Source organism: Amphibalanus amphitrite, unplaced genomic scaffold (genome assembly GCF_019059575.1).
Source record: "Amphibalanus amphitrite isolate SeventyFive unplaced genomic scaffold, NRLGWU_Aamphi_draft 001050F_arrow, whole genome shotgun sequence".
Taxonomy (NCBI): Eukaryota; Metazoa; Arthropoda; class Thecostraca; order Balanomorpha; family Balanidae; genus Amphibalanus; species Amphibalanus amphitrite.
Window position 1 is genome coordinate 215,149 of NW_024882544.1, and position 13,240 is coordinate 228,388.

The 13,240-nt window shown below is 54.4% G+C and overlaps 1 protein-coding gene across 1 annotated transcript; it reads right to left on the reverse strand.

Annotated features, from left to right (window-relative positions):
* Positions 1-10,958: 10,958 nt before the first annotated feature.
* Positions 10,959-13,034, reverse strand: LOC122369574. The gene has a single exon (XM_043344414.1). It carries the CDS (start codon positions 13,032-13,034, stop codon positions 10,959-10,961), a length of 2,076 nt encoding a protein of 691 aa, XP_043200349.1.
* Between the last annotated feature and the right edge of the window lie 206 nt (positions 13,035-13,240).

A 13,240-nucleotide genomic window follows, 5' to 3' on the forward strand; every position in this document is an offset into this window, starting at 1 on the left:
GAAACGGTCAGGGGAGTTGACCGTCAAACGTCCAATGGACAGCTCAGTATATTGATTCTAGACGGCCACTTTTCGAGAGCCGTTAAGTTCTGTGTTCAGAGAAAATATAACAGTGAAACATTGCCCATTTACCGACCGGATGTTTCAAGTGCGCTGGCATCGGCGCACAATATCAGAACGTCTTCAATTGAAAAATATTTTCACAATGTCACGACTTCCTGTAGCCGTCCACCGCTCTGCTACTTTATCTCTGACAAACGGTCACTGCCCTCTGGATGTCTCCCTCAGACTAGAAGGGTCAGACGCCCCCGCTCTCCGCCTTCAATGGCTGTAATAACGTGCAATGCAGAGGCGGTCAGATACATCGACGCTGTCGGTATCCGCGATAATATTTGAGATATTGTCGGCATTGACGATATAATGATGTGTGTCGACACTGTCGAGAACAAAATGTCAGTTGCAGTTGCAAAGCCAACTTAGCTTACAGCCAATATGTACAGTAGCGGCGGAAGTCCCTCAATTAAGGGGGGGGGGGCACTGCCGTCTTTTGGTCCCATTCTTTCCATGCAACACCCATAGGGCTAATGTTACAATGCCAAAATCAAAGGGGGGCACGGTGCCCCGGTGCCCTCCCCGTTCCGCCGCCTGTGAATATGTAGATAAAAGTGCGATGTAGAGAATCGCTTAGATGTTAACAACTAGCCATAATTTCTCAAATAAGATTTGCTTTTTTGTTTCTTTGTCATTTTATTTCTGTATAAGGAATACCTATTGTTTGTCTCATGACGAACTGACGAATGGGTGCAGGGCAATTGCAGCTGCTATTGTTCAGGGACCGGCAGCTACTACTGTTCTACGATCAGCAGTTGTACACAGTTGCCACTGGTCATAATAGATAGGTAGAGCTTAGAACAGTTTTATCCTGGCAACAATTCAGAAATATCCGCTTCCGCCTTCCACATAGGTGCATCTCGTCATTTCTACCTTGATCCTGCACATGTGTTTGAAATTGAATTAATGTAATGTTTCGTTGATGTTTTTATTGATTGAGCATTATCACTATACGTTTTCAAGATACGTTTGTCTATTACGACTTACGAGTCGATGGAAATCACGCAAATCGATGCATCTTTTTGCTGGATTGAATTGTTGACGTGCTTTAATATCAATGCAATCCTCAAATCAGAGCATATCGTCCGACTCCTTGCATGCGCCTTATCAAAGGGCTACGAATGACCTTTGTCACCTACCACCCAAATTAGTATAGCGAGCTCATTTAAGGTCATGTTTGATTTTCATAAATGGGAATTACCTCGTAAACACTCGGCTTTGCACACCTGCTTTGCATGTCATTAGACCGTACTGGATATGCTACGGGTCAGTGACTTGCGATGTGTACTGCGTAGCGTATGATGCTTACAGCCCTGGGGCCGTGGGGGACCCAGCCCTGAGGGACTGCCGAGACGCTCGCGGCCGAATAACGCCGAGCAACACGCTCTTGCTCGCTCATGCATATCAACACTTAGATTCAGTCGAGCGGCTTTCCTTTGTGACGCATTTCCTCCACTGAAATTGCCAACTTCCTGTGGAATGAGCTGTGAACCTTTTTCCAAGAAGTATCGCCTTTGACAGTGTTGCCTTCGCGCCCACATGCGCAGTCAATCAAAACGCGTGGAAGATGCGTCACAGTCAGCTTCATTTGAGCACCGCCATAACTCCAACAGCTCACATTGGCAAGACCGTAATATTGAGCGATGAACGTCAAACGGCTGTCCCGGCTGTCTGTGTGACAGTAGCGGTGCCGTGCATGCAGTCCAGTGCAAAATGCAAATACTTGCGACCGAATCTCTGCACGGCACACCGTGAAGCTAAGCTACTTAGTGTCAAGGTTCGTAAATAGGTTAGTGTCTGGGGTCGTTCGTGATGCGCTCTCATGGCACTTCGTCTCCCACGGAGACTCGTCTCGGTCTCCGACTGAGACGAAGGCACGCGGTGACACGCTGATATTGACACGACGGTGACACTGCTGTGGTAACACTGTCAGCGGCCCGGCCGGCCGGCCGATGACAGTATTACTCCTCCGAGTTAATCAGCCAGTACCGGCCTGATATTACGGCACCGGCGGGATTATTGGTGTGTGACGGAGACTATCCGGTCCTGCGGCCGTCCACTGAGAAAACAGTGTCCCGATTTTCGGGCTCAGAGACCAGTTTTCGGGCTAATGTACCATATTCAAAACAGACAGCACATTTCGAGAATACTTTCTGAGCTAGCGCCACATGGGCTCATACGATCCCTTAAATCGGCATCATTGATCGCAGAAACAGAGCTCAGTCAGTACCCATTATCGGTGTCAAGCTCTAAAACTAGTCTCACTATGATACCAGTTTTCAGCCTGATCCCCATTTTCGAGCTCACCTGATTCCAGTTTGAGGGCTCAAATTGTGTGGTGAAGCCAATATTAGGGCTCACGTCATCGCTTTTCGGGGCTTTGGTAAAAGCTGGATTGCGTCAGCTGGCTGGCCAGCTGACGACGCACGAAAGGTATTTAATTTTAGATATACCTACCTAAGCGCGGTAGTAGGATGGACATGAATATTTCAAATGGCTTTAAATGAAAAATTGATTGGTAAATATTCATTCTTTTATATCTAGCATTGATATGTAAGAAGCTCTGCTAGCGCCACCATACGGCGCCAGCTGGCAAAAAATCCAGTTAATACCAGAGCCCGCTTTTCGTCCGATGCAGCCCCTCCTCCCCCCTCCCCCGTGTCCAGCAGCTGCGAATAAGACGAAGCCGCGGACAAACTTTTTTTTTTGCTCGGCCAGCCTAGCGCCAGTCTCGAGCGGTGGGACAGTTAACCGGCAATTTTGGCCGGGATGCAAAAGTTACGTTAAACCGGTTTATGTTAACCCGGGAGCAAATAACAACGTGGGAGCCTATCTTAGGTGTGGCAAAGCTAACGGATTACTTACTTGTTGCCGAGGTGCCCAAAGAAGGTACTGGAACCGAAAACACAACATTGGTTCATGTATTTATTAACATTCATACACACAGTCATACTTGTGCAAGGTGTCAGTGTTCGGTTGTGGGGTGTAATAGCCAGGGAAAAAGTTCTATGAACTGAAAAACCCGGCGCCTATTACTTCGCAACATGGTTGTGTATTCAACATGAACTGCAAGGAGTGCAGACGACATTGCCTGTGCTAACTTAACGTCTCACGGGCAGCGCCGCGCTCTGACACCTTGGTCCCAGAAGCGGCGGCGTTTCTGACCGCAAATCGCCGGAGAGCCGGTCGACGCCGTTGAGGGGACTGAGCAGGCCGCTGCCAGCTCCACCTTCACGTCCGCGCGGCGCAGCTCGGTGTGCGGCGGCGGCTCATCGCGCGGGCCGCACCCGTCCGTCCGCTGCACGAGCCGCTTTTCGATCCGACAGCGCAACACCGGCACGCCATTGTGCTGGCTGAGCGGCGGCAGCGGCACGTAGGCAACAAAACAGTAGAAATCGATGGGCCTGGATCGGCGTTGCCAGCAACGCCGGCAGCGGCGCGGTGGGAGGCGCCAGTGCCGCCGTCGGGGACGTGTGCCCTTCGCTGCGCTCATTCGAGTTGGCCGGCCGGCCGCGCGGCGTAGTCCTTTTGACACGGTGCGAGAAGAGCCGGATGAAGGTGGACTTTTTATTGGCGTTGCTGGTGCTCACGCCGCCGGCGTCCAGTTTGGGCGGCAAGTCCGAGTACCAGGAGTCGGACAAGTCCCGCGCGAACGCCGCCAGCCGGTCGTCGTCACTGCTGGCGGCGGCCCGCCGACGGCGCTGCCTCAGAATCGGACGAGTCGGTGGTACTGAGCACCTCGCGGGACGGGTAGCTGGGAGTGGGCCGGCCGCGGCCCCTGCCAGGCCGCGCCACCTTCACCGGCGCAGCCGCCTTCAAACTGCCCTTGCTGGGCGGCGGGTTGGTCGGCGGAGGCGGCAGCGGTGCCTCGACGTCAGTCCGAGTCGCTGTCACTGGGCGGCCGCCGCGGAGACGGCTTCTGTTTGACCCGCAGCCGGCCTGGGCCGGCTCGGCGCCCTCGGCCGGCGGCGCGCGCCGTTTCGAGCGTTTCACCTTTTCACTGTTACTCTCGCCTGGTCCTCAGCGTCGAGCGGCTCGGCGCTGTTCGGTTTCATGTGGCCCATGCTGCTGGGAAACTCGGGTGGGGACAGCTTTCTGACTGGAGTGCCGTCGAAGATGGAGGAGACGGGGGTGCTCGCAGAGTCCTTGCCCAATGCCCATGATAGAGCCGAGGCTCCACTGGACGCCCAGCTTAATCGGGCTATCGCCGCCCTCCTTCTATGGTGGATTCTTCGGCCCCCTACAGCCACTAGGGCCATCATATACTCCCAGATGGCGGCACCTAGGGGATGAGGGGGGGGGGGGGGTGTCTGGGCCACTTGTCCACCTCGTGGCGTCGCCAGCGACGCCTGCGAGTCGGAGCAAATGATTATGGGGTCTTCCTCGAAGGACGGGTGCTTCAGGAGATGTTGCTTTGCCGTTTTGGGCGCCACCATCTCAGATCGGTAAATGGAGCAAATCCTCCCCGCCGCCTCCCGCAGTACCAATGTTGTACTGTCTGGGTGCTCGGTGAGGACCCCAGCGCCGCCTTCCTATTACTCCCCCGGTCGCAGACCCGTCGACCCAGGCCCACGTCGCACGCTGGGGGAGCGCTCCCAGTCACGCCTCCGCAGCACTCCTCCTCGCTGTCGCGGACGCCCCGATCGGCAGCAGGTCCAGGTGGACCGTGACGCCGTCTGTTGGCGTCTACGGGGGCAGTCTCGTGGATAAGCGCGCCTCGGCGGGCAGCGCCACTCCAGTGGTCCCACACCGCTCCCCCGCGCTCTCTCCAGCCGGTCACTGACTTCAGTCACGGTTGGGGGGGGGGGGCTTCCGCCACGACGCGGCGGGTCCTCCGACGGGAGGGAGAGCGCCTTCGCCAGTAGGCGCGATGCCAGCGCATCCCTCCTCATCTCTCCATCGGCACGACGCCCGCCTCGGCCCTCACGGCGAGTCTTGGAGCATGGAAATCGGGCAGCCAGTGATGACTCATGCCACCATCAGCATCTCCGCCTCCAGGACGCCAAGATGTGTGGCCGCAGCCGCAGGCAGCCACGCCGACCCCGCTGCCCGCATGCCCAAGTAGTCTCGAATCGCTGACACCTCTCCTGAAACAAGAGTGGTGTCGTAAACTTAAACCCCTTGCTGGAGCCCGCCAGCCGCGACAACACCGCCACACCAATTTTTGTGACCCCGGAACTTCCGTCCCGAGCCTTATTTCACGGCACGATGCTACAGTGCGCTACACGTATTGTGGTATTCAGCTTCCATGGAAACATCAACTAATTTGGACGCTCAAACATGGGAGTCAGGAGTGGTTAAGGCCCAGAGCGTTCTGTCTGGTTTATAAAACCTTGGCCAGCAGATGTAAATGTGCTTTTTGTATAAGTGGCTTAATTTTGACGCAAAAGGGCACTAACCTTCGGTGCAAATAATGCAGAAATTTCAGCGCAAATTGCAAAATAGCTTGCGCCGAACTTCGGCGCATGACGGCTTCACGGGCGTCCGGCGTACCATATGGATGTTTTCCAGTTTGGGCTGCAGGTTTTAGCTCTAGGTTTTAGACTATAGGTTTTGGGTTGGGTTGGGCTGGGCTGGGCTGGGCTGGGCTGGGCTGGTTGGGGTGGTTGGGTTGGGTTGGATTAGGTTAGGTAAGTTTAGGTTAGTTTAGTTTAGGATAGATATGAATACCTATTTTTTGTAAGTTGAATTACTTTTTTCATTTTGTAGCATCATATGCCTTCCATCTTTGAACTGCCATATTCAAGCACCAGAATAAGTATGGACTTGAACCTTTTCCAGTCTGGATGCCTGTATGGAAGTTGTGCAAAATCATGCAGTTGAAGGTATTGTAACCACAAATAAGAGCTCATGACTCAAGTCTCAACTTGTCCATAATTGGTTATCTTGATGTATACTTGTAGACCCTTCCTCTTACTTGGCACACAGGCATGGTGTCACAGTGTTCTAAAATTGGATTTCAATTGGGTGTCCCAATAAAAAAAAATCTGAAGACAAAATGAGATAGATTTAGTCTTTCCGCAAAACTGCATAATGCCATTTTTTACCTGATTTTGTCAGAACCTTCACAGGATCTGAAATGAAATGATGTAGAGTAGATGCATCAACTGTCAAGTCATGCGTAACCTGGCAGCTGGCTGTTGAATCAAACTTTTGACATATTTTTTTAGGAAAGATGAAATAAAGCCACTCGTCATATTTTTAGGATGAAAATATTTTCCCCATCATGTGTGGTTATTCACCTAAAATTCTGAAACATGGAACACTGTCATACCAGCATTCCATCATGTCAACCAGCATTCCGCAGCATGTTAGCAGAAGCAGCAGCATGTTATAAGTATATGAAAGATCCAAATAGGTTGTAGGTTGGTAGGTATTGGTACTAAGTTTAACTTAATAGGTTAGTAGGCAAGGTTTTAGGATTAATTTTAGTTGAGCATCAAGATAACCATTACGAACAAGTAACAAAATCCTTACCTACCCTTGAAAGCATTGCTTCAATCACATCATCACGAAGAACCAGACAAAAATTTTGCACATTCTTACACTATTTGACATCCTGAATCCAGATATGATGCTTTCATGTGGCGCAAATACAAGAAAAACGAATAATCAAACCCGTGCGTATTCGTATCAACGGCGCCACAATTGTAGATCAGACCTTTTTTTGAACAAATGCCACCACAATTTTAAGTGATAAGGGATTAAAATGGCATGAGCATCAACATCTTGATTTTTTCTAAAAGATAGCGATAACTGATAACTAATAACTTACCATTCATTTTGAAATCACGGCGGTAGGTACACCAACACATGGCACTGAAAACAGCAAAAGACGGAATGGCGGAATGTCGTATGGAGCCCTAAAACGCAGCTCGAATTGAGCCCGAAAAGGAAGACGAACTGATGCCGCTTTCGGGGCTCATGTACTTTGAGCCCGAAAAGGGCGCCTAACTGATCCCGATTTTAAAATCATACAGATTTGAGCCCTGTTTTGGCACTCATATGAGCCCTTATTCAAAAATGTTCTCAAAGTGTTTTCTGAGTGTCTCCGCTGTCGGGGAGCTCGGCTTTTCTTGGCAGCACTAATATTGGTCTGTGCTTATGACCTGGGTCTGTTGGATGGCCTGAGTTTGCTGTGACTTTGGTGCCAGTGGCTTGGATTTCTGTTCATCGAGATGTGTGCACAACGAGCCTAGTTGGCACTTGGCGTGGCGTGAGTCGATATGTGTCTGCAACAGTGTCCTGAGTCTTCAGACTGGCCTGTGGCAAGTACCTGGGTCTGCAGCATTCGTATCGCAGTAACTAGGGTGGGACCTGGATCCCGCGGCTTATGCTCGGCCCCTATCCCCTTCTAACCAGCGAATGGTCTATCTGCCTGGATCGTCTGGATAGGGGCAGTCGGCTCTTCCCCTAATGCGAGATAAAGACGGTTACGGCAGTCATCGGATGCAGCAACACGACGAAACACCCTTGACTGGTCTGACAAGCGCCAACTGCCGACCGCATCTCAGTCGTTCTGCCTCTGCCAGTGGTGCCGCAGCAGCTTGGCGCAGTTCTCTGACGGATGTTTTGGCCGCCATTCTGGACGCCGAGTTTCAATCGGTGTGTTTTTCTGACGGGGATCGACTCGGCGAGGCGACCGATGCGCCGCGACCGGCGCCGGAGTGCGCTCGGATGGAAATCACGGCACGGGATGCGCCGCTATGGAGCCAGCCGAACGATAAACCCGCCCTAAAACGGCCGTAAAAGCCAGACAATCCCATGTGAAATGCTGTTCGTGATAGACTGCTCCGCTGAGGGTTATACATGTATAAAATGTGGACCGAGCGTGCCGGTGCCGTGAAATAGTGCCATCTGAACAGGGTATCGCTGTTATTCCCATGTTGACAGAAAGCCAGGAAATTGACAGTAGTTGAGGAGGCTGATTTAATCTCATTTGGGAATATATCTGCCTACTGCCACAGAGTCACCGTGCCACAGGAGAGGCATCGCACTTCCTAGCTTTTTGTTATTGACCGTATCCCAAATCTTTCACATAAAACGAAGTGCATAATAATTAGTAAGAATAACACATCTATTCTCCCTTATCATGTATTCATACAATTTCACATAAAAAAACGAAGTGGCAGTGTTATTTTGCGCTGTTAATTTAGTCTCGGGCTCTTCCTTTTAATGCAAACAAAATACATTGATATGTCACTGAACAATTTTGTTACATTTTCAAATTATAATATTGGCAAAACAAGAACTATCCTACATATTGGGGTAGGTGAATGTTACAACGTCAGTAGGATGTTGGTGGTTATTTGCTTGAGTTGAGTACACCCGCCGGTACATCCCGGTCTGATGACAGCCGTAACCGAACCGGCAGTACTGTGCTCGTTGGTCGGGACTGTCGGATCTCTCCCAAATCCCGGAATGTCTGCCCCGGTTATCCAGTCGAATTGTGGGTCGGGTTTTCATGTGACTGCTGACGACATCAGTTGTGCAGAGTCTCGTCAGCGGTCAGATATGCGTGTTAGAGCTGCTCTGCGAAGCTCACGGACTTCAGTTTTACTATGCTCTGTCCTTCTAAAGGGTCAAAGCTGCTGGTGGACCTTGCCAATCAGCTACTGACCGGTCACTGCTGACGGGCAGTCTCTCGTCCGACCATCAGCCGATCTGCTGACCGGCCCTCAGGCCAGCTTAGCGGCCCTCGGCTGCTGACGCCTGCTGACCTCACTCAGTATCTCTGCCAACCATCAGCGGGCGTCATCAGTCATCGCGCCGTATCGCCAATCATCGGAGCCCGGTCATACGCCGCGGCGTTTTTACTGTGGAGATTCGACGGAGTACAATGGCCGGAACAAGGCGGAGATCAGCCCTTAAAAACGGACACGAGTCACTGCGCTCTGAAGGTCACATCGGGTGCGCAGGATACATTGCCAGTTTCTGATGCGTTGGTCAGCTTTATCCAGTCATTGCATTAAATTGCTGGAAGGAATCATTATTTTGATGTTTAAAAGACTTCAGTGCCAGTAAAGTGGACAATATATTTGAGAAGTTCATAAGCCATAGCATTCGTCCTCAACATCAAGACGAACGACCTGGATTAAAATCAATTTTTGCTTTTTCGCTTGTGGCTCAGTCCGCTTTGACGAGAGTCTGTGCCTCTGTCAGCGTCCGCTGTGAGTGGGTGTGTAGTTTTTGTCATGGTCCAGCGCTCGGTCCCCGGTTCTCAGAGTGCCCAGGTACTCGGAGCTCCTCCCTACCGTCCGTCGCCCCCGTCCGTCGTCGCCCGGCTCCCGGAATAATCAGGTACGTCGGCCAGAGGTCGGTCTCGATACTAACGGCCGGTCGCGCGGCGCGATGGGCCCGACGCTCGGAAATTGAGCGCGCCGTCGCCGCCATCGGCCTGGCAGAGCGCGATGCATTTGCATCCAGACGTGGGCCGATTGCCCCGATGCCGGAGCGGCCGGGCGGCGCGGCGGTGCGAGCGGTGCGCCCATTTACCTCCCGTTTCCCGCGTCCGCTCGTTTTGGCCGCGGCGCCGACTAGCTACCGTATTGAAGCAGTAACTCGCAGTTTTCAATTTGGCGCCGTTCCCGTCGCTTTTTTTCGACGTCCAATGTTGCCTCCTCGGGGGACTGGAAATTCAACTGCTGCGCAGGCTCGCGCTGATTTGTGACTTTAATTTGACGCGCCGAACTGTTAAGCGTCTTATCCCTAATGGGAAATCATCGAGATTCATCCTGCGGGAAAAACACGATCCGAGGAGCTGTCCTCGTATGAAGCGAATCTTAAATTAACGATTACGTTGCATTAATGTGGATTGACGTAGTGCAGGCTGGATCCTGGTAATTAATTGGATGGAGGAGGGGAATCCCGCTCATCAAGCTGCTCATCAAGCTGCTCATCTGTAGAAACGCAATCCGCGCACTTTTTTGCTCGTTCTGAGGAAAAGGCCAATAATAAGGAGTTTTATTTTCAGTGCCTGTAAAACTTCTCCACAATCGGTCGCTTCTTCACGTCATTGCCACACTTTTTGCCGTTCTGCTTTGTTACGGAGCGAGCGAAGCGAGCGTAGTCTTTCCTTAGATTAACGGAAATTTCTGAGTATGAGCGGCCGGCCGGCCGGACGCTTTTGCGAGGCTTATATCTCAGCAACCACTTGACCGATTTACACGGGGTAATTTTTGTAGGGTAGCTTCATTCCTTCTACCAAGTATTGGACTATTCCCGAAGCGTGTGGGTGACCCCTTATGCACGTGCCACGTGCAAAACGAAGAGGTGTCAGTTTTGTAATTGTTGCAATATCTTGGTAACTACTTGGCCGATTGCGCTGAAAGTTGGCATGTAGGTAGGTACCCACTAGGCACTGCATATCCATGTGCCAGAGTTGGGGTGCTGCTGCACGTGCGCACGTGCAGGGGTCGTTTCCAGATCTCGAGAACGGCTCGACCGATTGCGCTCAAATTTGGTACACAGTTAGGGACCGGTTAGTAGGGTGCCGTGCACAAGTCAGTTGGGACCCATTTTGCACGTGCGCACGTGCAGGGTGCCTCTTCCAGATCTCGAGAACGGCTGGGCCGATTGTGCCCAAATTTGGCACATCGCTAGAGACCGGTTAGTAGGGTGCCGTGCACAAGTCAGTTGGAGGTACCCCCTCGCAATTTCGCACGTGCAAGGCCCACCCTCTCGCTCGCTCCGTTAGTCGCCCCAAAAGGCGTTATACTGGTAATTTTTACTTCGTTTTGCTATCTTGCCACTTTTTCATCTAGGTACCTTTTCTTTTTATGTAGCCCTCCTCCTCCTCCTCCTCCTCCTCCTCCTCCTCTCTCTTCTGCGCGGTCGCGGACCGCGCCTTAAGGCGCGGCCGGCGGGGGCGGGTCGGTGGCGACCTGCACCCGCCCCACTCTCTTCAGATAACTGATGATGTGTTGGGCCGGCCCCGAGAGCACTTCCGCCAGGGTCGGACAGTGCCCCCAGAAGCCGGCCCTCGCCGCCACGTGTGCAGGGCACCCGGCCAGGAGGTGCTCCACGTCCTCCTCCTCCTCGCCGCAGGCTCGGCAGGTCGGGTCTTCGACCAGGCCGAGGCGATGAGCTGTGGCTCGCACCAGTGGGCAGTAGCCGGTGCGAAGCTGGGACAGGGTGGCCTGGCCCCACCTGTCCAGCTCATCGTGGCTCGGAGTAGGTTCTCGATGTGGGTGCCGCTGCGCCCTTGCGGAGGCCAGCTCCGATGTCCAGCGACGGATGGCTGTCCGCGCGCTGGAGAGGTCGATCGGGGCCTCCTCTTGAGCGCAGTCGGCGGCGGCTTGATTGGCGAGGCGGTCGGCTGCCTCGTTGCCGGCGAGGTCGGCGTGGCCCGGGACCCAGTGCAGGGTGATATCCTTCCCTGCGGCTGTCAGCGCGTCTATTAGGCCCCAGACGCGCTGACCGATGGCCGACTGTTGGTCGTCCGGGCCGCGGCTAAGTAGCTGGAGCCCCGACCGGGAGTCTGTGCAGAGCAGCACTCTCTTGATGAGTGCTTTAGAGGGGGCCGGTAGCTCATGGAGACACGTCAGGGCCTCCGTCATTGCCACCAGCTCCGCCCTCATACTGCTGCACACTCGACCGGCCGGTGCCACGCACTCTATTGTGCGTCCCTCGCGGTGAAGCTCCAGGATCGCTCCACCGCCGCCTTGGATGGTGCCTTCCTTGGCGGATCCGTCCGACCAGATGGTACAGTCTGGATCGGGGACGAGGGCCAGCGCCGCTAACGCCGCCTCCTTTCTCTTTTCCGGCAGGTCTGTCCTCCTTGTGGGCTGCGGCAGGTCCAGCACGAAACGGACGGCGTCTCCACAGTGGTGCCAGGGTGGTGCGCCCTGGTAAAGTGCCAGGGGCTCCACTGGGAGGTCGCTCAAGCCCGCCCTGTCGCAGACCCACCTACCGACCCGACGGAAGCATGGCTTGAATGAGAGGGTCGCGTCTTCGTCTGCCGGTGGCGGCGGTGGCAGACCCGCCTCTTCGGCAGACGTCACCGCGCGCCTCCATGCCTCGTGGGCCCGGTAGCGGAGTCTCGGTGGTGGTGTCTTGTCCAGTAGGTTGCGAGCGGGGTCTCCCGGAGGTAGACGGACTATGCGCGCGTACTCGCCGGCTGCTAGCTCCTTGGCACGGAGTGATAGCGGAGGGAGGCCTGCCTCCGCCACCAGGGTCTCCTTATCCGTGAGCTTGATGCAGCCGGTAATCAGGCGCGCACATTTCCGCTGCTCTACCTCCAGGCGCTCGCGAACAGCCGGTGCCGCATGGGTGAAGTAGATGGCCGCCCCGTAGTCGAAGAGGGAGCGCACGTAGCTCTTGTAGGCGATGCGGAGTGTGCTACGGTGGCTTCCGTAGCTCCTTCCGGCAATCGCTGACAGGCAAGCACGGCGCTTTGCCATCTTCTCTCTGAGGGCGGCGATGTGGGCGGCGAAGGTCAGCTGGCAGTCCAACTTCAGGCCGAGGAAGGTGGGCGTCTCCTCGTAGCCTAGCGGATGGTCGCAGAAGCTGAGCTGGGGCTTGACCTTGCCGCCGCACTCCTTGGGGTCCAGCGTGAAGGTGGTCATCACGCACTTGGATGGACTAGGTTGGACCTTCCAAGTCTTCACCCAGCGGCTGACCTCGTCCAGGGCCGGTTGGAGCCTGTCCGCACACTCCTGCAGAGAGCGGCCCGTCGCGAGAAGGGCCACATCATCCGCGAAGAGGGAGACCGTTGGGCTCGAGTCTCCGGCCCGGAGTTGGTCGTCGATGTCGTTGCAGTAGATGAGCCAGAGGAGAGGGGCGAGCACGCTGCCCTGCGGCAGGCCCTCCTGGAAGACCCGCCACCGGGAGGCTGTCGTACCCCATCTCACTCTAGCGCGCCGGTCGCTGAGTAGGGCCCTGATCCAGCGTGTGGCGCAACCCGGCACACCCAGTCGCCGCATCTTAGCGTACAGCGCATCCCGCCACACCCGGTCGTACGCTCGCGCGTAGTCCAGGAGGACGAGGATGGCTCCTCCTCCTCCTCCTCCTCCTCCTCCTCCTCCTCCTCCTCCTCCTCCTCCTCCTCCTCCTCCTCCTCCTCCTCCTCCTCCTCCTCCCTTCGTCGTCAGCTCGTTAGCGGCTGCCGAGTGCTGATCACCGGCCCGGC